Raw genomic sequence first — 24,928 nt, 5'->3', positions numbered from 1 at the left:
TGAATCACTTGGATGATTTACGGCTAACTTCGACCACATCCTACAATAGGTTACATCTAGGGGTAGGAATCAGTCCGGACGGATGGGAAACAGACACTAACTCAACCGGTCTGGGCGGAACAGGCACAATTCCTAAGTGTCCACTCGGACATCTAGACAAAATGGGCGGACATTTCAGATTTTTCTCCAACAAAGTGCCCATCCGTGACCGTTTTGATAGTCGGGCAAACCCGATATCAGTCGGACGGGCGACGGTCACTAATGAACAAATAAAGAAATTTTTATTCGAAATTAAAACTATTTAGTAGCTAAATACATCTTTCTAAATTCCTGCTTTACAATTCCAAAAAGTAAATGAATACAAAATTAGAATTATTGAGATTTCTCATGGATTATTATCGGTTCTATTCTTCTTCTCATAGTTTACGATCGGTGTATTGTGGATTCTAAGATTACTGATGAGATATTGAAATTTTGGAGGAGAAAAAGACTAGAGAAGTAGAGAGGCGAAGACAAGATTAAGAAAAGTGATTTATAAGGTTATATATTTTTATTCTGGAAATCTAACCGTTGTAGCTAACTCTACAGATCTAAAGGCTTAAAATCAATCATGTAAGCGGCGGGTATAACAGGTAGGATAGACGGACGGATATAGAAGGGTTCAGTCGGTTGGACCATATAAGCTAGGGGTGGGAATCGGGCGGTTTCGGTCGAGCTCGGGTTCTTTGTGCCCGGGTTCGGGCGGATCGGGTTCTATTGTGTTGTGTCCGCTCGAGCTATCAGGCGGATCGGGCCAGACACATATGCGTAAGTTTGTGCTCTCAGCCCGATTTTGCCCGAGAGCCCGATCAGACGGGTTGCGGGCTTTTTTGAATAAAAAACAATATAAATAAAATTAATTAAAAATATAAATATATTAAACTGAATTTTCATCTATTATATAATAAAAATTACATGATTCCATAAATAATGTCCATAAAAAAATAAATAGTTTCCATCAAAAAATAAAATAAAAATTATGATTCCATATGTGAACATACATAAATCTGAATCCAACTTTCCTCATAATCCAACTTACATCGCTTTAACCATCATTTTACTAATATCATCATTTACATCTCTTTAACCATCATTTACTAAAGAAAAATTACATCTCTGAAACAGATCATCAAATAGATCTGTTTCAGAGATGTAAAAACATCTCTTAACCATCTTATATTTCAAAAAACGAAAAAAATAACGAGTCACTGAAGTATCATCACATCAGAGATGTAAAAACATCTCTACATTAAAAAAAATGAAAAAAGAATGAATCACTAAAGTATTATCACATCTCTGAAACCATCAAATAACATACAAAAAAAGAATAAAACTCTTTAACTAAAACTTACATAAGAAAACTTAGATATCTAGAGAGATTCGGTTCCATTTTATTATCAGAGAAGCCGAGAAGGTTATGAGTCGTCAATGGTTAACCGTGATGGTGCGGTGGTCGTCGAAGAGATAGAAACTGTGATGGTGCGATGGTCGTCGATTGTTAACATTGATTATCAGGTTTAGGGTTAGTGGAGTGGTGGTGTGGTGTAGGGGTGGGAAAAAGATCCGGAAGACCGCTATCCGACCCGTTCGACCGAGATAAAAAGTGTCCACGGACACCCGATGGTCATAACGGTCAGTGTCCGACCGGCCCGAAAGAATTGACGGACGGTCACGGTCAAAATTCTATGTCGAAGGACCGACCGCTAACCGACCGGTACGAGTGACCGAATAGGTTGACCGACTAAACTGTCCTCATTTTTAGAAGTTGACCGTTGAAGTTTATAGACATATGAATATATGATGATCGTTGGCTATAGTCATATAGTCCTCTGGAAGACCAAACATTAGTGCATGGCTTAATTATATCTTGTCAAATGATGATCGACTGTTTTTTTTTCTTTTTTATATTTACTTTTGATTTCTTGGCTAAACATCTTCATTTGTAAGTAATTTTGTTTGTGGTAATAAAAATAAAGTTCTGAATTAAGTACATTTATTGGAAAGTCCGGACCGAGACAGTCCGGTGTCCGACTGGACCGGTAAAATAAACGGTCTTGGACGGTCAATGGACAAAGAATTCTTGAGAGTGACCGTCCGAGTCCGCCCGAGTAAATAGGTGGTCACCAAAAGTTTATGTCCGAGTCGACCGGTTCGATGAAGTTAGAGTCCGGTACCGACCGGTCCGGACCGATTCCCACCCCTAGTGTGGTGCGGCCAAGTGGTGGTGTGGTGCGGCCGAGTGGTGGTGTACCGGTGTGGAGGTGGAGGACGGCGGTGAGGAGTTAGAGGAGGCGGTTGAGGTTTAGGGTTTGTAAAGAATGAGTGCGTTGGTTTAAGGGTTTATATAGAGTAGATATTTTGATCCAACGACTGGTTATGCTCAGCCGTTGGATCATATATTCTGATTAATGAAGATGGGTCGCGGGTACTTAGGGCGAGTATAGACGGGCGGATCTCAGTTGTACTTCAGGCGGGAGGGTCTCAGTCGCATTTTGGGCTGGCGAAGTGAGCCGATACTCAGGTAAGACCTCCTACCCGAGTACCGCCCACGCCCGCCCGAAATATCAGGGCGGGTCCCGAGCTCAATACTCTTCGGTCTCCGGGTCACCTTGGATCGAGCGGTTAGGGTCAGGTTTCGGTTTTCCGAACTGTTTTCCCGCCCCTAATATAAACGGGCGGACTCGGTCGGATCACCGGGTAAACCTATGCCTGGTCCGTCCGCTCAAGCTCTTTCGATCGGGCGGGTACGAACCGATTCAGGCATCGAACCCTTCGGACTCGGATGGTCATGGACGAGTTCCGGATTTCCGAGCCAAAATCCCACCCCTGTTCACACCAAAGAGTGTCGATTTGATCAAAGATGTTACAAAGTGTGGTGCTCATCCACCGTAAATCAAACATTTACAACAACAATGTGATTGATGGTTGGAAATAATTCAATTTCTTATGGTTATTAATTTTACCAGCACATTATCTTTCACTTAAAAGTACTCCAATCATGGATCAAAATTCCATCAATTTTTCTTAAGCTTTAGCTCCCTATGTAAGATTTGCTTGGAGTAAAGTTCGCAGAAAGTAACACATGCTACGTAGACAGTTTGCGCACAGGGTCTGCACTGGGAGCCAGCCTAAACAGATTTGTCATGTCCTCTTGGCCAACACTGACAGGATATCAGGCTGATTAAGAAAAAGCAGAGAAGACAAGACAGTGAAGTAAATTTATTTTCTCGTCAAACTAGGAGAAAGACCTGAAAGTTTATCAGACCATTAACAAGAACAAAAGAAAATAGAAAGGTGATGCCAATCCAAAGCATGAAACAAGAAAGACTCCTACATCTCGTCGTCGCTCAGTCCGATTTTCGCTTTTCCCTTAGGGATATGCAAAGTGGAAAGGAAAACAACCTGACAAAATGGGTGAATAATGTCAGGAAACCGGAAAGAAATAACAACAATGACAAAGATATCGCTTAGACAAATGAAATATAGGTAGCTCTACCGTTGGCTGAAACTATACATCTTGATCCAGAGGGAGAGAGAAAGAAAGAACTTTGGTACTGTCATATACCATGCACTACCACCTTCCCCAAGCACACATATTTCATCTGCATTAATGGGGGAAAAATAGAAGAACAAATCAATTGCCTTGGCTTGATAGTCCGAACTTCTATATGGATCTACCGCTTACCTCCAGGGAGTCATCGATCCCGTACTTGGAACCCTCTCGGTCGGGACCAGATTGTTTAACTCCACCAAACGGAGCCACCTATGTAAATGGAAAATCATAATTAATCCCTGATCATAACTCATGATTCTGGTTTTGTATAATGAACTGAGCTTAAAACATTTAGAGAGCACTCACCTCTGTTGATAATAGTTCTTCGTTGACACCAACCAACCCATTTTCCAGTGCTTCAGCCACGCGCCAAGAACGCTGAAAATTTGATGTAAATAAGTAAGCAGCCAGACCTGCATACAAACGTGCATAAGACAAAGATATGAGTTTCGATCCAATCTTCAGAAAAACATTAGTCCTTCATTTATAAAATCTTCCTGCCCAAGCAGAAAGTTTTGTTTTGTATCTAAAATCTTTTGAGCAGTCCTTTACCCCAGGGATCAGTTACATTCGTAGACATTGAAGTAATTCACAAAATTAATTTTTTTTTCTCAACTCAGATGGTTTGCCAAGTTGACTAAATCATTGCATGTAGATGTCAAATGAAGAAAATTTGAAAATATCAGCTTCTGTAAGTCAGTAACTACATAAAGAATCACCTGCATTGGTGTCATTAGCAATACTAATAGCTTCCTCCTCTGTTTCAAATCGCAACAATGGTGCAACTGGTCCAAAACTCCAAATACTTCAGCCCTGTAGAAATAAGTAACATGGAGACGTAAATTGTATGTAAGCTCATCGGCTATGTTGTAAAAGGCGATGCCAAGGCGAGCCTAAGCGCCAGGATGCCAAAGGTGTCACCTCGTTTAGAGGCGAGAACAGCAGGTTTCCCCTGGTGAAGCCTTCAGACGCTTAGGCGGGAAGCGAGAGGTGGCCCAAGTCGAGATAGGGTGGTGGTCACAGAATTTTTGGTTTTAGGCTTTAGTCCAAATCGACAGGCCATCTAAATCGAATTTCCAAATCAGTTTCTCTCTCTAACTTGTCCTAAACGAATCAAAGCTCCATGACCGAGAGTTCTTCACCAAACTTCATCTTCTTCTCCTCCAAACTAACTTGATTTCATCACTAGGTAACTCGGTTTCTACCCTCTTCATCTTCTCCTTCTTTTAGTTTCTATTTCTTCCCTCTACCAAACTCGGTCTCACACTTATTTTGCTGTTTTTACTGATTTTCAGCAACTCATTTTTTCTTGTTTACTTGTTCTTAACTTGTTTACTTATTCTTAACTTGTTTACTTAGAGGGTGTTTGATTTTTTAGCACTTAGATGCTACCAATTACTAAGTGATTATCACTTAGTAAGTGATATCAATTGTAAGTGCTATGGCGTTTGTTTTTCGTCGCTTCTAAGTGCTTGATTTCTGTTTTTATATTAATTTTAAATGTTATAAAAATGACAAATTGTCCATCTTAACCTCAATGCATTTACACATTGACATTTCATACTAATTCATTAATTCGCGAGTTTAGGTACAAGAAAATTACGGTTTATGAATACTATGTCAAAAATCGCAATCATTAAGAATTATAAAGGAGAAAGAGCTTAGTTGTATTATAGAGTTTGGGTGTTCGGTGATTAGTGAAAGAAGAGATGTGAAAAAGAATTAGAATAAAAACTTAGATGAAGGATGAGTGAAGATGGAGAAAAGTCATCGCTGAAGTCGTAAAAAGATTTTGTGTTTATCAATTGATTAAGATTTTTTTTTTAGTTATTATTATATTGGTAATTATAATATGATGAGAAGGATAAAAATGACCTATTTAGCACTTGGAAAGTAAGTGCATAAAAATAAGCTCCAACTTGGAGCTTACTTTTTTGCACTTACTTTGCCACCACTTGGAAGTGATTTTCACTTATTAAGTGAAAAAACAAACGACCTAAAATTGTCGGCCCGCACTTAATAAGTGATTTAATAAGTGAATATCACTTCTAAGTGGTGTCAAAGTAAATGCAAAAAAGTAAGCTCCAACTCGAAGCTTATTTTTTTGCTTCTGTAAGTGGTAAAAAAGAGATAAAACCCCTCCATAAAATATAAAAATTACTAACTAACCACCTACACCCTAAATCAAACTAGGGAAGGCATTGGAACTTGTGGCACACCTATAAATACCTACCTATACCAACTTGTGCAACGCCTATAATTACTAACTAACCAACTAACATTCCCCGTACCCAACCAACATTCCCCGTGGTTAGTCATAGGCGATCTTAACACCATCATGCACCCCTCCGAAAAAAGTGGACCACCCAAACCCATACCCTCTAAAGCCAGAAAGATTGTCTCCATTATCCAGGATCTGGGACTTCACGATTTAGGTTTTAGTGGCTCCTCTTTCACTTGGTCAAACCGCCAATTTCGGGGTTCACTGATTCAAGAGCGTCTGGATAGAGCTCTAGCGAATATGTCCTGGCTTTCATCCCTCCCTTATTCCCGTTTAAGACACCTCCAGGGAGTGGGCTCTGACCATCTACCTATCCTGTTATCGACCAATTCCCCCCTTCCCCAGAGTTCCAAACCGTTCAAATTCATTAGAACCTGGATGTCCCACCCTGAATGCCATAATTTCATTCTAGAGAACTGGAACCCAAACCATTATCTCATCCAACAGAAGCTTAACCAGCTCGCTTGTAAATTATCCAAATGGAACAAGACAGTCTTTGGTCATATAGAACAAAATATCAAACACCTTACTAATTTAATTCAGTCCACACATAACCCCGAATCCCTTCTTCAGCTCACCTCCCAGTTAGAAGAGGCTTATAATCTTCAGGAAAGCATCTGGAAGGAAAAATCTAGAGTGGCAAATGTTCAACTGGGTGATAGAAATACTAAGTTCTTCCATGCCAAGGCCATCACCAGAAATCGGAAAAACCACATTTCGTCTATTAAAAGAGAAGACAACTCATGGTGCTCGGATATTCCCGAGATCTTTAATCTCTTCACTTTCAATATCAAGAAGATCTCCACCACGACTACAGATAACCCTCCAGGCATAATAAAAAGCCTGTTCACAACCCAGATTTCAGCTGTGCAAAACACTACCCTCTCTGCAGTTCCATTAGATGAGGAAATCCGTGCAGCCACCTTTTCTCTTAAACCTGAAGCTGCCCCTGGACCGGATGGCTATCCTCCGTTTTTCTACCAATCCAACTGGGATACAGTCAAGACTGATGTGATCCAGATGGTCAGGTATTTCTTTCTCTCTGCCTGTCTCCCGCCATCCGCAAATAACACCCATATCTGTCTCATCCCCAAAACCAAAGGCCCACAATCAACTGCCGACTTCAGACCTATCAGCCTTCTGAACACAACGTACAAAATCATCACCAAAATCCTGGCAAATCGTTTGAAATTGACTCTCCCTGAGATTATATCACCTTTACAAGCGGCTTATGTTCTAGGGCGACAGATAACTGACAATATCATCATGAGTCAAGAAATAGCACATTCCTTCAAGAACAAACGTGGTGCAAAAAGCTACTTCGGCCTGAAACTGGATGTCTAAAGCCTTCGACCGGGTTGAATGGAACTATTTGGAAGACATCATGGCTACTCTGGGATATTCAAATCATTGGATTAAAATGATTCATGCATGTATTTCTACTTCCTCGATGGCAGTCTTACTCAATGGCAGGCCTGGGCCATCTTTCAATGTGACTAGAGGCTTGAGACAAGGAGACCCGCTATCCCCCTTCCTTTTCGCTTTAGCCATGGAAGGCCTAAGTCGATTACTGGATTCCCCTGACAGCCCTAACAAATTCATTGGTTTCTCTTTACCCCGATCCTCATTCACCATTAATCACCTTCTGTTTGCTGATGATTGTATTATATTTGGGCGAAACACCTTGGATAACATCTCTAACCTCATCAACATCCTCACCACATTCGGCTCAGAATCAGGTCAAATAATCAACTATAGCAAATCCACTATCTTCTTTTCCAAAAATACCCACCCTAAATTCAAACGTCTGATAACCAAATCTCTCAAAGTGCACCAAGCCTCATCCCTCGACAAATATCTAGGTACAAAATTATTCATTGGGGCAAAGAAAAATCAAGCCTTCGAGCCACTGATTAATCAAATCCAGAATAAACTTTCGAAGTGGCAGACTAATCTCCTCTCCCAAGCAGGCCGTACTGTAGTCATCTCGACTATTACCGCGGCGGTTCCCCGATATCAGATGCAATGCTTCGCCATACCCAAAGGCATCAGCAATCGCATAGAGACCATTCAACGGTCATTCTGGTGGGGAAAAACAAAATCCATTCATACCATTAACTGGGCGGCTATCTGCAAGTCGCGGAAATCCGGAGGTCTTGGTCTGCGGAATCCTCGCATCGACAACGAAGCTTTTCTTTGCAAACTGGGGTGGCGTCTCCTCAAATACCCTTCTGCGCCCTGGGCTCAGCTGCTTAAAGCCAAATATTTCCCTAAAACGGCCAGACCCTCTCACCCGCGACAACACCATTCTTGGGTCTGGAAATCGTTGGCGGAACCTATCGGAAAACTGACACATCTTATTTTTTGGGATGTCAACAAAGGCACAGATATAAACATATGGGAGGACTTCTGGATCCCAAATCATAAGCCGCCAATTCCCAACCATAACAACTGTCCATTCAACAAGGTCGATCAACTGATCGCGAACCATTCATGGAAGGTGGAACTGTTACCTTTATTCTTTAATGAAGAGATTTGCAGGGCAATCCTCAGTATAAATCTCCATCCGTCGGCAGAAGATGAAATGGTGTGGACTCTGACAAATTCAGGCAAATTCACCGTTAAATCGATGTACAAGTATCTGAGTTTGGGTACCCGGGATCCGGTAACAGTTGATTGGTCGTTCATTTGGAATATCAAATCGATACCGAGGATTAAACTGTTCCTTTGGAAATGCTGCACTAACAGCCTTCCTGTCAAAGATAAAATAGGTAAATATATAGGCAACAACTATAGCTGTGTGTTCTGTGAGCAACGGGAATCACTAACACATGTACTACTACACTGCAACTTTGCGAGGGCAGTTTGGTTTCATTACAACATCAAAACTGATGGAATAGTCTCGGTGATAGAATGGATAATGCAATGGCAGTCGCTAGATGAGCCAATAGTGGCGAACCTCGCAAAGATAATGTGGTATATCTGGAAAGTAAGATGCGATAAGAATTTTGGCCAAAAGGACACCTCGCCAATGCAAGCTATTCAGAAAATGCATTGTTTTAACACAAGATTACCTGAGGAGAGTCAACCCAATAACAAAGTTATCCAGCCAATCTGGAGTCCACCCCCACAACCATTCCTCAAAATTAATGTTGATGCTTCCTTCAGCAAACTTACCGAAGTGGCAGGGATTGGGTGCATCATTCGTGATGCGGATGGAAACATGATTACAGCACGGGCAGAACCAGTCAGGGGTCAAACAGCGGAGGAATGCGAATGCATAGCCATACTGAAAGCAGCTTTATGGGCGGAAGACCTTCATCTCACCCACATTATTATTGAAAGCGACAATATCAGCTTGATTAACCATATCCACAACGAAACCAAGGTCATCAACTGGCAATCGCTTCCCCACATGAAACAGATACAAGCTCGTTGCAATAAATTCGAACAAATACTATTTAACTACACCCCGAGGAAAACAAATACTCTGGCGGACGCTCTGGCAAAGTGGGGTAGGAAAAACAAGGTCAGACGGGAATGGAAGTCGAAGGAACATATGATGTGGGATCTGAGTCTGTAACGTTTGGTTTTTTTCGGTCCTTCAACAAAAAAAAAACTAACCAACTAAACCCGAAACTTGCTTTAGATGTTACCAACCCTTATAAATACCTATACCTATAAATACCTATATTAAAACCTAAAATCACTACCTATTACAATTACCTAGTACTAGTCATCCCAATTAAATTGTGGAGAAAATTTGAAGAGGGAATCTAGAGATGAGAAGACTTCTAGAGAGAGAACAAATTTGAGGTAATCCCATTAATTTTTTTCTATTGTCCATAGTTTAATTGATTTATTATTTGATAGTTATTTTGGTGTCTTCATCATGATTTTGACTCCATTGAATATTGATTTTTTTTATTGTCTACAATACTATTATTTTTAGTTTCTGCTATTCATTCATCATTATTTTTTGCACTATTCATTGATTAGTATAATCTATCAACCTTTACTTTTATGATGTGTTTGGATGCAGGAATCATAAATCCACAGATTCATGAATCCAAATTATTCATGATTCCATGGATTCATGAATCCAAATGATTTTTTTTGGTGTGTTTGGTAACCTATAAAAATCCTAGAATTCTTGTTTCCTTCATCTAAAATCCTTTGGCTTGTTTGGCAAACATAATTGAATTCTTACAAAATAAGTTTTTAATTAAAATAATACCTTCATATTCATGAATAATATCCAAAAAAGAAAATCTCATCCAAGTATTGTCTTTTTTTTTTTTTGTTGAACTCATCCAAGTATTGTCTTAAAAATAAAAAGTAAGTACTGGTAAAAAAATAATGTCATCTCTTGTCCATGCTAAAATAATTTGCTCTCGATCCACATAAGTTGTTCATCTGGTTCCATTGTTAAGAAAAACCTCCTTCTTTCAACATCATGATGGAACCATTCCAAGCAATTGATCTTTGTCTCTGTATCTAACTGGAGGGTGCCAAGTGCTTTCTTTACGTCTTTCCAGCAATTGTCGTCCATGTTGTTCCTTTGGGCCATTGCATTAGCAACATTTTCAATCGCGACACGTACTCCAGTCATCTCTTGGCTCAAAGTTGCTGAAATAGAACGATTACGCTTATTGCGTGTCTCTAGAACGGAGCCGCCACGTTTAGATGAAGAGGAGCGACATTGATTACCGCCAACATCAAAAGAATCGCAGTCAACATCAACTTCGGTAGAAGGAGCTCCTTCATTTGTGTTAGACTCATCATCGGTTGTAAGATTAGTTGTTGTTTCTCTATCCCCAACTGCCGGTTCGTCTCCGAACACTTCAACCATCTCTAGGTACAAGTCAACAGACTTGTTTCTTAAAAATTTCAATTTTGGTCTTGCCTACAAATAATAGAGAGAAAACCATAAGAAAACCACAAATAAAAGCTGGAATCATAACTCTATAACAAAAATGCATGGAAGTAAAGTAATTCACTGCTATAATATACAACCTGAACCATAACATAACTCTAGTACATAACAAAAATGCGCATGTTTTTGGAAACAGATTGAATGCAAGTACCCAACATGAAAAAATGATTTCATTAGAGATATGTTTAGTAGAGAAAGTGGGTTTTGGGCAGGACTAACAGTTGCCTATCACCTATAGCAATTACAATTCTTCCATTCCAAAATCTATAGCGATTAATGGGTGTTATACGAGTATAAGGATGAAAAATAAGTTTCGTACGAACCATCAAAAGATCTATAGCAATTACAATTCTTCCATTCCAAAATAGAGAGTTTTTAGAATTTACTAAACAAAAGTTAAATATCCCTCGAATCCTATCAATACCTAGCAATTACAATTCTTCCATTCCAAAATATATCACAATAGCAATAGAATTCATATCAATATCAAAACTTTTTCTCACTAGAAATGAAACAAACATTTGAGTTATTTCATTGTTAAACTATGTCTGAGTCATCTTTACGATCACACTGTAGAAACGAAAACTAACAAACCCCCATAAGTTGCCCACTTTTTTTTTTTTTTTTTTTTGAAAATTAGAATGAATATATATAGAAAAAAGAGAAGTATGTACAAGGGGGGGAGGCTTATACGTGATGTTTCACGACATCCAGGCCTCCCAATTCACTACTACATCTATATAAGAAACATTCTTAAATTTGTCAATTCTCCTAACCCAAGAATAAATGACACCCTTAACATCCTCAATGTCCACGACTGAGTTTAGGTTCTTTTCCTTGAAGATCTTGTTATTTCTGTCATACCAGATACTCCATACAATCGCAGCTGGAACTAATTGCCAGACCTCCCTTCTATGCTTCCTCTTGGACAGACCGTCCCACTGAGTTATCATCTTGTTGATGGACTCAGGATGGCACCACTGGGTTGCCATCAACTTAGCAAAGTAATTCCAAATGCTGGCTGCCACCCTACATGTAGGAATAAGTGGTCAGCCGATTCTTCCTCGTCCTTGCATAAAATGCATCTATTTGGGATTTGAAATCCCCTTCTTTTCAAAGCATCCACTGTGGGGAGTTTGCGAACTAAGATAGCCCACACAAAGAATCCTACCCTCGGTGGTAGGGCCTTGATCCAAGCTGATTTAGATATGCAAGGCTCCAGGAGGATGCCATCTATATCCAGCCTATTGTAACAGTTGGCAACTGAGAGGGGCTCATCCTCCGCGCTACTCCAAACTCGGGTATCCGGCTCAACCGAGAGTTTTGCATCTTGAAGGATTTGCAACAAGTGAACATATTGTTGCATCTCCCAGTCGTTTAGGTTTCTCCTAATAACGATATCCCAAGTGTCACTGGCAGTATTAAACATTTCTGCCACTGTAGCCCTTGGCCTAACTGCTAGCCTGAAGACATCAGGGAAGCTAATGCTTAAGCTGCTCGAGCCAATCCAATTGTCTGTCCAAAATTGAATTTTCATGCCATCCCCCAGGACCCATTTAGTAATATTGTGATAATCTTTCAGATGAGCTATGATGCCTTTCCAAACTCCACAACCATAAGTTGTATTCCTGCATTTCCTTACCCAAAAGTCACTGCTCTTGCCATACTTGCTAGAAATAACCCTCTGCCACAATTGATTTCTCTCCTGATCCATCCTCCACAGCCACTTAGTAAGGAGGGCCTTATTCATATATTCTAAGTTTTTTACCCCCGTACCTCCCTTGCTTCTGCTTGTACGACCCATAAGTTGCCCACTGTAGAGTGCTAATATGGAAATCTAATAAAATCACCACAACCACCATCATGACGATAAACATAAGATCGACCGAGATTTCATCAAAGTTAATGATGATAATGTCATAATCATTTGTGACAAAGAAGAAGAATAGTTGCAGCTATTAACAATTAATCACAACAAGTGGGTCAGAGCAAATTCAAATATTGTTATAGACAGAATCAAAGTATAAAAACATGGTATATTGTTCATTGTTAAATTACCAACTCAAACATAGTATCTATTTTCGGCTAAAATTCAAGACAAACAAACTTTAGTTGTTGTAGTTATTGTAACTGTTACTCAAAAAAGTGGGTTTTGGGCAGGACTAAAAGTTGGAATCATAACTCTATAACAAAAATACTTAAATCTGTCTTATTAGGTCACCTTAGTTGCCTATCACCTTTCATCCACAACCCCACCACCTATACTAACCCAATTCATGAAAACTCATAGACAGAATGATTTCGAATTTGATATCCTATGTTTGACAAATTCATGATATCTATGTTCGATAAATTCATGATAGTGATAAATTAGCTAGTATTAGAACTTGAAAGCATTCTCATAACTCTAGTGATAAGTTCATGTAAGATAGTCATTGAAGGTATTTAACTTACTTGTATAAGTTCATCCCATTCTGGATCCTCAGTAATAACCATATTCCTACTAGAGCTCCAACCGAAGCCGCTAAGTTTCAGAAGTTCTTCCACACCTTTTTTTGACTTCTTCATTGTTTTTATTCGATTTTGAATGTTAGCTTTGCTGATTTTTTGTTGACATAAGGGTTGAACAGCATTTGAAATAGCAACAAAAGAAGGTCCTTTCCAACCGGCATTACCACCTTTACCTTTGTTGCCAAGAAGAGTTTGTTCTCTTAAAGTGTCAAGCATCGCTTTGTCCATTGGAACAGTCCATGTCACATTCTCCTTTTTTTGCGAATCAACTTCATTCATCTCTAATAGTTCAACAAAATAAGCATGTAAATAAAACAAGTACACAAATTCATAATTCATATCATTCTGAAATATCAATGACATATCATTCTAAAAATCAAATTCATATCGTTCTAAAAATCAATGACATATCATTCTAAAAATCAAATACATATTGCTCTAAAATATAAGTTCATATTATTCTAAAACATGTTAACGCTGACACTCATTCCACATCCTAAGCGCAAGAGCATCTCTAACTCTTGTCCAATTTGGATTTCACTCGAGTCCTACTACATCATCCCTTTGATTAGTTACTTCATCATGTTCTTCCTCGACGGCATCTTCCCATTCATCACCATTATCATCTGGATCTATATCTCTTATTATATTGTGCATAATACAACAAGATAAAATTATTTTTATTTGTGAATCCACTGAATAAAATGGAGATGCTCGTAAATAGGCGAATCTTTTCTTCAAGACTCCAAACACTCGTTCTATCACATTACGTAAAGATGAATGTCGATAGTTGAAAAGCTCCCTTGGGTTCGCTGGTTTTCGTCCTCTATAATCAGACAAATGACATCTAGTCCCACGATAAGGCGTCAGGAAGCCCGGTGCAAGTGGAAAACCGGCATCACCAAGGTAGTACTTGTCTATCAAACAAAAACTGTGCATTAGTACATTGTACAATGATGTCAACCATCAACAAAGTTTAAGAGGTGGCATAGCTATACTAGAAGGAACTATTAGCTTGTCTTCACACGTTGTGACAGCAGATCTCAGCAACCTACTATCATGTACAGACCCTTCCCATCCAGCTAGAACATATGTTATCTTCATATCAAATGAGCAAGCTACTAGAATATTATGTCTAATATCTCCTTTGCGGTTACGATATCGTGGTTGGTCTTCTATAGGTACAGTTGCAGGTATGTATGTACCATCTATTGCACCAACACAGTCCTTAAAATATGTTAATGGCCAACCACATCTATTACCCATTTGTGGGGAAAAAGTTTCACGTGCCGGCTTCACCACCTCAGGACCAAGTCTTAAGACAAATCGCAACACATTATGAAAATGTCGATGAACTGTTTCAGATGACCTAATCAAATCGAACCTGTTATGCCTCACACGCGAGTCGTGACCAATAGTGAGGAGGAATATAGCTACTTGTTCTTTCACACTAACCCACCTACTAGGTCTTAGCCCTTTGCCTACTAACATACAACACAACTTATTAAATGTGTTCATATTCATCCGAAGCATTGCGTGACAAGTTATATCACTTTCTGAGTATAGTCGCTCAAGAATCTGGTGCCTCTCAAATTCACGGCTCCTAGGTGGCTCTCTATCTATATACAACTCCGCCAAACATCTGTGATAAGAAATCCAGGCAACAAGAATAGATAACCATGCAACAATCTCAAAGTCATGCGAGAAAGGCATCTTCCTACATTTCAAAACATACAAATTATTGGTTTAAAAAGTGTTTCATGGGCTGCATAAGACAGACGGATTTACAAGAACATGATACTAACAACAACCACATGAAAGAATAATCAACAAGGAATTCGATCTTCATATAAGTCGTCCCCAAGATTGTAGAGAAATTCTGAATTACCATGTCAAATCATTATCTTTTTCCCTATATTGATGTGAAAAGATAAAACTAGAAAGTTTTGGGTAGAGGGGAATCCTGAAATACCATTTTAGAGAAATCCTAATAGTCTTTCGATAAACAAAGCATAAAGGACGGTCAATATTAAGTTATCTAGTTCTTTAAATTATCTAACATCAAAATAATTGTTAACGTAACTCATTTAGACTCACATTGTGGCCTACAGCATTGCTAGATAGTAAACTAATAGCAGTCAATGTGTTCGCAAATTAACTCTTTCAATCAACAAAACGTAATAAAAAAATCAAGTCTGTCAAATATAGTAATGCATTCTTAACTAATCAACAAAGATGAAATATCTCTGTAAAGTTTATAATCTTTAACTAAAACAAGAATTTGATTCAACTATTTATTGATCATATCACAACATAAAACCACATTACTTAAAACACACATAATATCCATAAACATGAACTTTAACCTAGATAAAACCTAGTAGCACAAAAAGTAAGAAAAACAAAGAGACCACATCAAACTGATTCATTTCAACTATTTATTGATCATATCACAACATAAAACCACATTACTCAAAACACACATAATATCCATAAACATGAACTTTAACCTAGATAAAACCTAGTAGCACAAAAAGTAAGAAAAACAAAGAGACCACATCAAACTGCTTGATTTGTGTCCCTGGTTAAGTAGAAGAAGCAGTCCATTACTTGTTCCCTGGCTGGGTGGAATATGTATGTATGTATGTCAAGAGAGTTGCTTGGCATGGTAGAAGAAAGCCGAAGAGCAGAGAATGGAAGCAATAAAAGCAAATATACCAAAACCAATCATCAAAGATATGCAATTTCAGTCCGACCATTAATCCAAGTCAAAATCAAAATCTTCATAGGAATCTATTCAAGTATGAAGATGGAAACAGGTGAAATAATAGGATAATTCAATTACACATAACTCTTATCAATTACACATAACTCAAAAAAAAACAAAAAAAACCATGCAAACAATCCTAATATAGAGCACAATGTTCATTAGGCAACTATTATATACCTAGGTAGTTGTTCATTGGCACAAAGTGATAGAGTAAACAATAGAGATTTTGAAACCCTAGGTAGTAAATCAATACTAGGTATACTAAATTGGTCAATTATCATATATACCCAAGTTGATCAGAACAATAATCGAAAAACCCTAGAATTTAAAATGCCAAATCGACTGAAAACTAGATATCAACCATTGACTGTTGCAAAGATATAATCAAACCCTAGAGAGAGAGAGATACGAGTTAGAATTCATGAAAATACCTCACCCGAGCTTTGATCTTCAAGCTTCACAAAGAAATCTGAAAATCGCAAAAGGTTAGAGTGAGACAGTTAGGGTTCTGAAATTACTAGATCTAGAACTTCAAGCTTTGTGGGGAAGGAGAGAGTGATACGAGTTAGAGAGAGAGAGAGAAAGAGATAATACCTCACCCGAGCTTCGCCTTCAAGTTTTTCTCTCAAAATCGCAGAATTGTTGGAGAAGAAGACGACTGGAATGCGAGTTTGAGATCTGTCCGGAATTCGGGAGGATTTGGGTTGATTTGAGAATTGGATTTGGGGCGTAAAAATCTAAAATCCTAGCAAATCTTAGGGGGTAGGGTGGAATTCTGGGCTAATACAAATTATGGAATTAGAAATCCTTGGGATTCAAGAGTCCTAGGATTTTGTGTAGCCAAACAGACCAAGAATTCATGAATCCTACCAAATCCCATTTTTGGTAGGAATCCTAGTTAGGAATCCTGCATCCAAACACACCATTAGTTCTCCCAAAGTTTTGTTTGTTTCTTTTTATTTTAGTTGCATATATATTTATTTGAGAAAGAATGAGAAGGTATACAAAACTGATACAGTGATACGGTTCATAGAAAAACGATATTGTTTTGTTTACAGTATTCATACTTAATAAAATTTATCCCAATTTTTTTTTCTTCACACACTTTAAATCAATTGTTCAATAAATATTATTGTATATGCTTTGTAACACAACAAATAACTCTAAAAATAAATATCATTGTTTAGAAAGACATACCCACTTCATAAACGACCTTTAATTATAAACCTTATGATTATAAAAGGAATTTTAAAATTATATTTGAGAAATTTGAATTAGTTATTAAATCTATTTGTCTGTTTACTTCTATTGCCTGAGAAGAATGTCAATCGCAAGGAATCTGCCGAGAAAGAAACAAAAAAAATATGCAAATCTGGAAATTGAACCCGGCAATGGAGAAGGATTTCATCGATTTATGTTTAGATTCAGTTGCGATTTTTTGTTACGCTGGAAGTTCTCTAAGGAATTGGTCTAACATTATTAAGGAGTTGAATACCAAATACGGTCAAAATTTTGACCAGAAGACCCTTAAAAATAAGTGGAATTCTCTACAGAACGGGTATATGGTCTGGAGACAACTCACACATAAGACTGGTCATGGTTACAACGCTGATCATGAACATTCGACTGGCCTGATGAGATATGGAAAACTTTAATTGAGGCAAGTAACATATTCAACCGCGCGCACGCCCGATTGAGAAATGTGATTGAACGAGCCTTTGGTGTGTTGAAGTGTAGATTTCCTATATTAGGAAAAATGTCATCTTATAGCTTTCAAACTCAAATACATATTGTGGTTGCATGCATAGCGTTACACAATCATCTTCGTCGACATTCACTTGACTATTCATTATTCCAACAATATGAACATGTTGACGCGGAGATAAACAACAACGTACCTATAGACTTAGATGATCCAATGCCACATTCTTAGACATTTCGACCTCAAGATCAAGCTGCAATGATCCAACTCCGAAACGAAATTGCAGATGAACTAGCTAATAGTGAAAATGTTATTGCTTAATGCGCATTTTCTTACATTACTCTATCTGACATAAAATTTATTTACCTTATGAATCTATGATGTGAAGTATGATTAAATATGATCGTTTTTTTGAGTAAATGGGCATTAATAAAAGATACAACATTAAGAGACTTTATGCAAGCATAATCTAGACAATTCCCATTTTTTATATCGCTTACAAGTGATGAAAAATAAACGACATTACACTTATAAGTGATAAAAAACAAACGACATTGCACTTATGAGTGCTACAAAATCAAACACCCTCTTACTCTTAACTTATGTTTTTGTTGGTTAATTGCTTGTTTGAATGCTTTTCAATACTTTTCAATGTTTTTGAATGCTTTGATGTTAAGTTTTGTACCTTTAATTTTGGCATTTGAGTGTTTATTTAGTTATTTTTATGTTAGGTACTTAGGTATGTATGTGTTACTTAAATATATACTATTTGTCTGAGGCGGCCGCCTCGCCTCACGCCCAAAACAACATAGCTCATCAGACAACGCATACTAAATGAAATGAAAACCTGATACATTACATCTCATGATGATGGTACAGGCAGCCTTAAACTGGAATTTTCTATCCAAAGCCTAACTATTGTAGTTCTATTGCAGGCGTGCAGATCAGGCAGCCTTACTGCCATACCAGTATACCACTACAAATATTGTTATGGTACAGCAATTTCTGCTCATCATCGGATAATTATATGGTGATGATGGAGTGGCCTCTGGCAACAATTGTAAGACATCAAAATTCATAGTAGTAACAGAAACCATGTCCATGTTAGCAGTGACTCAGTGTCTGGTGGTGCAAATGAAGTGCCGGTGATACTGAAAATTAAAATTAGGAGAGGAAATGGTGATGATGATGATGATGGTGGTTCGTGCCTCACACTATTGGCAGTTGTGCAGTACAGCATGATAATGGTGGTAAAGAGTAATGACAACAGCAATCTATGGTGATAGGAGAGGTTGTAGGTGGAAGAAGTGATGGTAATTATTCTTTTTTCCTATAGCATGATTCTAGAGGGTCTGATAAAAGCTTTTCGACTTCAAAAGTAGTTATCTTGGTTATTATGGTAGCAGTGTAGTGCAAAGCGTCCACCCAACCAAGGGAGTTTATTAGGAGTTATTTACTTTGATATAAGCATCTCGTTGTGGAAATTGCCGAGTATTGTAGGCTCATAAAATGTCCTTCCAAGACTATGTATTTCACCTCCAAGAAGAATTTCCGCACCCTTTATAAAGTAACAAGTCAAAATTAGGCTACACTTGATAGCCTATCAGTTTTCGTTCTGATCCTCACGAATGGTATTAGAGCTAAGCCTACACTTAATAGGCCATAGCCACGTGTGCTTCACAGCCACATAACCCAAGACTACGTTAAAAGAATATTGTGTGGGGAAACATGAGAGTTGTCCGACATGGCCAAAGGGAAGTCTCGTGACCAAGTAAATAATGTCTAGCACCTCCCTCTCCATTAATTGTCGGTTGGTTTTAGGTTGGATGTCCACAAACCTAATACTTGCTCTCTTACTCAGTTTTGGTCGAAAGATATGCTCATCGAAATATTTTTGGTACCCGTTATATCAGTAGAAATATATGCATAGGGGAACTATAAGCTAAATTTTCTGTGGCGCTGAGTCCGCGAACAAGAATATGTTGTACAGTTGTGATATACTTTTAGTACGATGCAAAGAAGACAATAAATATTTTAGTTAATAACTAACATCATAAAAAACGCATACTTGTAAGGTAAAAGAAATAGTTGTCTTTTACAAAATAATGCAAACAAATTCATTATTTCTTGATTCCTATTTGGCCGCATTAATGTTTGCAAATATACGTAGCCCAAGTTCTGGCTAGGCATTATTATTTCAGTGCTACTATATATAACCAACCATATTTGAACTGAGACCTAGTAAATTTTGCAAAAAAAAATATCAACCTTTGTTGGTTTAAAATGGCTAGGGACAGTGAGCCAACTTTGCCAAAATTCAATGAGTTAACTACAAAACAAATCAATTCCCATGGTACGAAAGCACAGTTTATGCGACTTTTGCAATATTTTACGGCGTACCATATAGAAGCGGGAAACTAGCATGATCTCAAGTTTCTTGAAGATTATCTTTTTAAGGATACAGCTTAGACAGCATGGTGCTTCTGGATTGCGGAAAGATCTACTATAATGACTGCCATCACATTGGTTACATAATTACGTCGCCAAGGTTAGAGGCGAGTTCAACTAATAGAGATGTTGAAGGCTTAGGCATAACCCTTCGACAACAAAAACCCTCTCTTTTAAGTAATTTTAGAAACAAAAATGCAGTTGCTAATACCGAATTACTGATAATAAATATAAATAAATGTACCTTGTTGGTAGCATCTTCAACAAGCGATTCCACCTGTGGATTATGAAGAGCAACAAAATAAGGAAATCATGTAAGGCAGAAGTTCTGTAAACAAATAATCGAAGTACAACACCAGGGTAGCTATAAGTGATATGGAAGGAAGCTTGGATGGCATTGTGGTATGAAAGGAAACATGACAAAGCAGATAATCGCCTTACATCAAGAATATGAACTGATAATCTCAATGCTTTTTGAAAATGATTTATCATCAATATCTAGTTAATAATTGAAAACTAGAAACAACGGTATTAATTTAGAGCCAAGATGCAATACATAGTGGTTCATGTATCTGGACATTCTAAAAAGATAAAACAAAGTTCTGTTGAGATTGTTGCACCACCCAGTGCCTCGTATAACATGCAATCTTAAGTGATCTTGAACGGAATGATTTGTGTGAAGCAAGAGTTGAAATACCAACAAAAAAAAAGTGAAATTTGGCAAGAATGCTGTCTAGTCACCAATAAATACCGAGGCTACACTTTCCGTGAAGCCATTTCCGACTTCCAGTTTTTACACAGCAGCAGCAAAAGCATTAGCAAATTTTTCATATATACCTGCAATATCACGAAACGGAATGTATTACTGATACAGCAAAGAAGCAATAAACAAGAGATATCACAGTAAATGCATAAAGAAGTACAACAACTTAAAATTAACCCCTTCATATTTACCTTCTTGACTATTATTCTATTTGCACAAACACAAGTTTGCCCACTATTGGAACTTAGCTGCGAGCTGTAAAATACAAAGGCATCTGTCAGCTAAGCATGGTCCGAGAATAAAATCTATCTGGAAGCTAGAAAAACGATACTTCAGGATGTCAATTTCCAATACTAGAAACGCGACATTGATTCCGTCGACATTGAACTAAAGTGCCACACCTAACATAGTAACATCATAGTGGCTCACATCCTCCAGTTGTAAATTAAACATGCATCTAGATAACATAACTAGTCAGGAAGCTATGGTCTAGTTTCATAATTGAAGCTAGTTTCATAAGTTGTTCATTGCCATACTAAACTTCCTAGTGCTTCAGTGTAATACCTTCCTAGTAATCATGGCCAAAGGAAAGTTCCAAGGCGTGATCGCTCCAACAGCACATATAGGCTACACAAAGTAAAAGATAGTGGACAATGAAATGTATAAAAATAGTAGGAAAGAACTTCCTTGCAGAATGAGAAGAAATAAAGATAGAGTGGCAAAAACAAGTAAACCACAAATTTATAATCTGTGGACCAGCTCAGGACAATTTTTTTTTTTTTTTTTTGAAAATTTGAATGAATTGTATTAGGGAAAAAAATTTACAAGGTTACCTAGGTTTTATAGATCAACCTAGGATCTTAAAACAAAAAGTTACCACGTTGCTCTATAATAGTTTCTCAGTTACACATTAAATCGCTGAAGCACAGATTTAGTCTGACCCTCGTTCCTACTCCAGTGGCATAAAGTAGCCTTAATATTTGTCATGATGGTCTGGTAGTCGAAGGCTTTTTCTTTGAAAATATGGTTATTCTTAACCTTCCATATATCCCAATTTATGGCTTTAGGGACCATCAAAGCTATTTTCTCCATTCCTTTTTCCATCTATAACCATTCCAAATACTGAAGAGATCCATGGTGTTACTAGGCATTACCCAGCTTAAATCGAAAGAATTAATGAATTCTCCCAGCATTTGGTAGCAACGTCACAGTGGAGGCTGATTCTTTGATTTTACACAGACAACAAAAGTGGGAAGGATAAGTCCTCTTTTTTTCAGCATATCCACCACGGGACCTTCAACAAAGTCGCTGCCCATAGCAGGAAACTAGCTCTTGTTGGGCTAGATTTACTTCAAACTAGATCATTGCAATGTTTTCTCCCCTCTGGGTCTCATTTCTCCTGAGCCGCGAATAGCAATTTCTTACATTGGGAACATCTTCACCATAATTCTTCAAATTCTTTTGTCCTTCTACTTCAGAAGAGGGGAGATGACCTCCAAGATAAGCTGCAGGTCTTTACTCTCACAATCATTCAAATTTCTTCTAAAGTTAAGATACCAAGCATGTTGCGTATCCCTCCTCTGAAAATACTGTGCTGTCCTTCCTGGACGAACAGAGGAGCCCACTAATTACTAAAAGATGGCTGGGCATAAGGCCCGACCTAAGGATAGGGTCGACCATGTGAGATGTAACGACAAGAATTTGAGTTTTCTAAACCTTGTCACCAATGTAGAATTTGTATTTACTGTATCATAACTTCATTGACTTGTTAAAAGCCACCACTTCAACAGGCCTGACACTTCATTTGGTGATTGCCAGGAGATTCAACAAAGAAATAGCAGAATTGATAATAGAGTCTACAAACTAGTCATAGGTCACAAACAAAAGGCAGGTAACCAATAGTTCATCAAAAGAGGAAGACTACAGATTAAAACAAGAACAAATATAAGAATGTTATCTGTACCTCATTTAGTTTCATGATGGGGCATCGTCATCAAAGAGAACTTTATAAAACCTCTTTCTTTCTTCTGGATCATATAATTGACCTTGCTTCCTTCCTTGATCGTGTTTTTCAGTCACTGCAGCTCTTTCTTTTCCTACTCTTTTGCTTGATTTAGTCAAAATCATATCTTTCTTCTTCTTTTCCAAATTCTGAGTGTGCCGCCTCCTATTATATTCGTGAAGACCTTCCTGCATCAGTTCCCCATATTTCTCTTTAACAACTACAAGTGGATCCTTATCAATCAGCTCTGTGCCATTATATCCTTCTCGAAGAATAACAGTGTATATCTGATACTTATTCGAGACATAGAAAATTCCAGGATGCTTGAGAAGTAATACATTCAACCTCTCTGGCAAATTAAACTCTCGCTTAAAATGACCCAACTTCATAATGGATGCTTTCTTCCAAAGCGTCAATGAAAGAAACTCATGAACTAAACCTACCGCCCTTTTCTCCATCTCTTTTGATCCCTCCTCGAACTTGTTACCATATGCAACATAAGGCGAGATATATGGAGTTCCATTGAATTCATTAAATCTCTCCCAAGATTTTACCCAACTCGACGGCAACGAACACATAAAACGCGGCTCTGTAATCTGTTTTTGCTTGGCTAAATTTTCGATTACAGAAATCGCTAAATTAGGATCCCATGAAACAAGCTCAATCTCCATAGAACTTCTTTTCCCACCATAATTAGTAATTCGGAACATTTCTGGATACTTGGGTAGAATCCTAATCAAATAATCATCAGGGAAACCAAAATTCCTCTTAATTTCATTTAGTTTAAGAACATTTATTTTCCTATTAGAACTCATCATCAATAATTTTGCTAGTCTCTCCACAAAAACTGGTTCTTGCAAACCCTTAACAGATTCCTCTTCTTCTACCAGTGACATCATCCGTTTAGTTAATCTACAATAATAATTATCATTTTCAAGATAGACTTCAAAACAACAAGGGTATTTTTTGAGCCAGTTGAGAGCCTTACCTTGAAGATCAAGAGTCTTCAACTTCTTCTGGAGGAAAGGGATAGGTACAACTTGATTAGGGTATCTAAGTATGATATTTTTTATTTGGTTATTGATAATCCATCTTCGGTTTCGAGTTAAAGATGATTCGAGAGCTGGATCCTTCTTCATGGACCACAGAGAGAAGTTTCTTCGGAGAATGAGAGTTTGCACAGAAGATGTTATAAGTTTACCCATATTTGGAGTTGGAGAAATTCTCCTTATTGCTGCGATTCTATAACACAGGAGAGAGAGGAACCTGAAATTCAAACTACACTTACAACCAATTTTAACTTCTTTTCTTGGGTTAGGGTTTATGGATCAAATTAGAAACCTCTGAGAGAGAAAGAGTGGGTTTTACTGCTACTTTGGCTAGAGAGGGTTTTACTGCTACTTCCGTTTTTTTTTTTTTTTTTTAAACCAAGGGAACCATTTCCATTAATAAGTGATAAAATCACACTGTTTACATCGATGATACATCATTCTTATTTCTCTCCTCTGAAAACTTCATGAGAGTTACATACCTTTAAATGCAAAGTGCCTCATGAAGAGAAAGAAATTGGACTAGACACTGACTCAAACAAAAGACCCTAAAGGTCGAGAATGAGAAGACCCTGAAGGTCGCGAATAAAAAGACCCTAAAGGTCGACAAAAAGAAATAATAATATAAATACTAATACTAAAATCACCACCGTAGGCTACACCGGAAAGTCGTCGTCGTCACCGGAAAAACCGTTTTCATCACCGGAAAACCGTCTTCATCGTCGGAGAACCGCCCCCATCGCCGGAGAACCACCACCACAGGAGAACCGTCGTCAATGCAACTTGAAAATGTTGGCTTAAAGACGAAGATGACAAGAGTATCTAGGAATAATTGTTCTGATTTGTGGGTAGAAAGTCGGGTTGTAATGAAATA

General features: G+C 37.9%; 2 protein-coding genes across 37 annotated transcripts; both read right to left on the bottom strand.

Moving 5' to 3' along the window:
• Positions 1-3,248: 3,248 nt before the first annotated feature.
• On the bottom strand, positions 3,249-24,417 carry LOC147557636 (Ubiquitin carboxyl-terminal hydrolase family protein). Of its 36 annotated transcripts, none has more exons than XM_086658459.1 (11): positions 22,967-24,410; positions 21,568-21,630; positions 21,195-21,258; positions 20,982-21,105; positions 20,485-20,517; positions 17,989-18,083; positions 4,312-4,405; positions 3,899-4,005; positions 3,725-3,802; positions 3,536-3,641; positions 3,249-3,441 (listed from the first exon to the last, which is right to left on the bottom strand). In XM_086658459.1, the coding sequence occupies exon 1, from the start codon at positions 24,208-24,210 to the stop codon at positions 22,978-22,980; it is 1,233 nt and encodes a 410-aa protein (XP_086514585.1). In that variant the 5' UTR covers positions 24,211-24,410; the 3' UTR covers positions 3,249-3,441; positions 3,536-3,641; positions 3,725-3,802; positions 3,899-4,005; positions 4,312-4,405; positions 17,989-18,083; positions 20,485-20,517; positions 20,982-21,105; positions 21,195-21,258; positions 21,568-21,630; positions 22,967-22,977. The 36 variants fall into 36 exon arrangements, with proteins under 36 accessions (XP_086514585.1, XP_086514612.1, XP_086514579.1 ...); XM_086658486.1 differs by lacking the exon at positions 17,989-18,083 and having other exon boundaries at positions 20,992-21,105; positions 22,967-23,917; positions 23,994-24,290; XM_086658453.1 differs by lacking the exon at positions 17,989-18,083 and having other exon boundaries at positions 20,938-21,105.
• Positions 14,179-16,541, bottom strand: LOC147557637 (uncharacterized). Its single transcript, XM_086658489.1, has 2 exons — positions 16,522-16,541; positions 14,179-15,037 (listed from the first exon to the last, which is right to left on the bottom strand). The coding sequence occupies exon 2, from the start codon at positions 15,031-15,033 to the stop codon at positions 14,287-14,289; it is 747 nt and encodes a 248-aa protein (XP_086514615.1). The 5' UTR covers positions 15,034-15,037; positions 16,522-16,541; the 3' UTR covers positions 14,179-14,286.
• Positions 24,418-24,928: the final 511 nt, after the last annotated feature.

The sequence above is a fragment of the Eschscholzia californica genome, unplaced genomic scaffold, assembly GCF_041429995.1.
Source record: "Eschscholzia californica isolate CP2 unplaced genomic scaffold, dmEscCali1.0.p SCAF_2, whole genome shotgun sequence".
Classification (NCBI taxonomy): Eukaryota; Viridiplantae; Streptophyta; class Magnoliopsida; order Ranunculales; family Papaveraceae; genus Eschscholzia; species Eschscholzia californica.
Note: the sequence above shows the minus strand (reverse complement) of the source record. Positions and strands in the feature narration are given on the sequence as shown.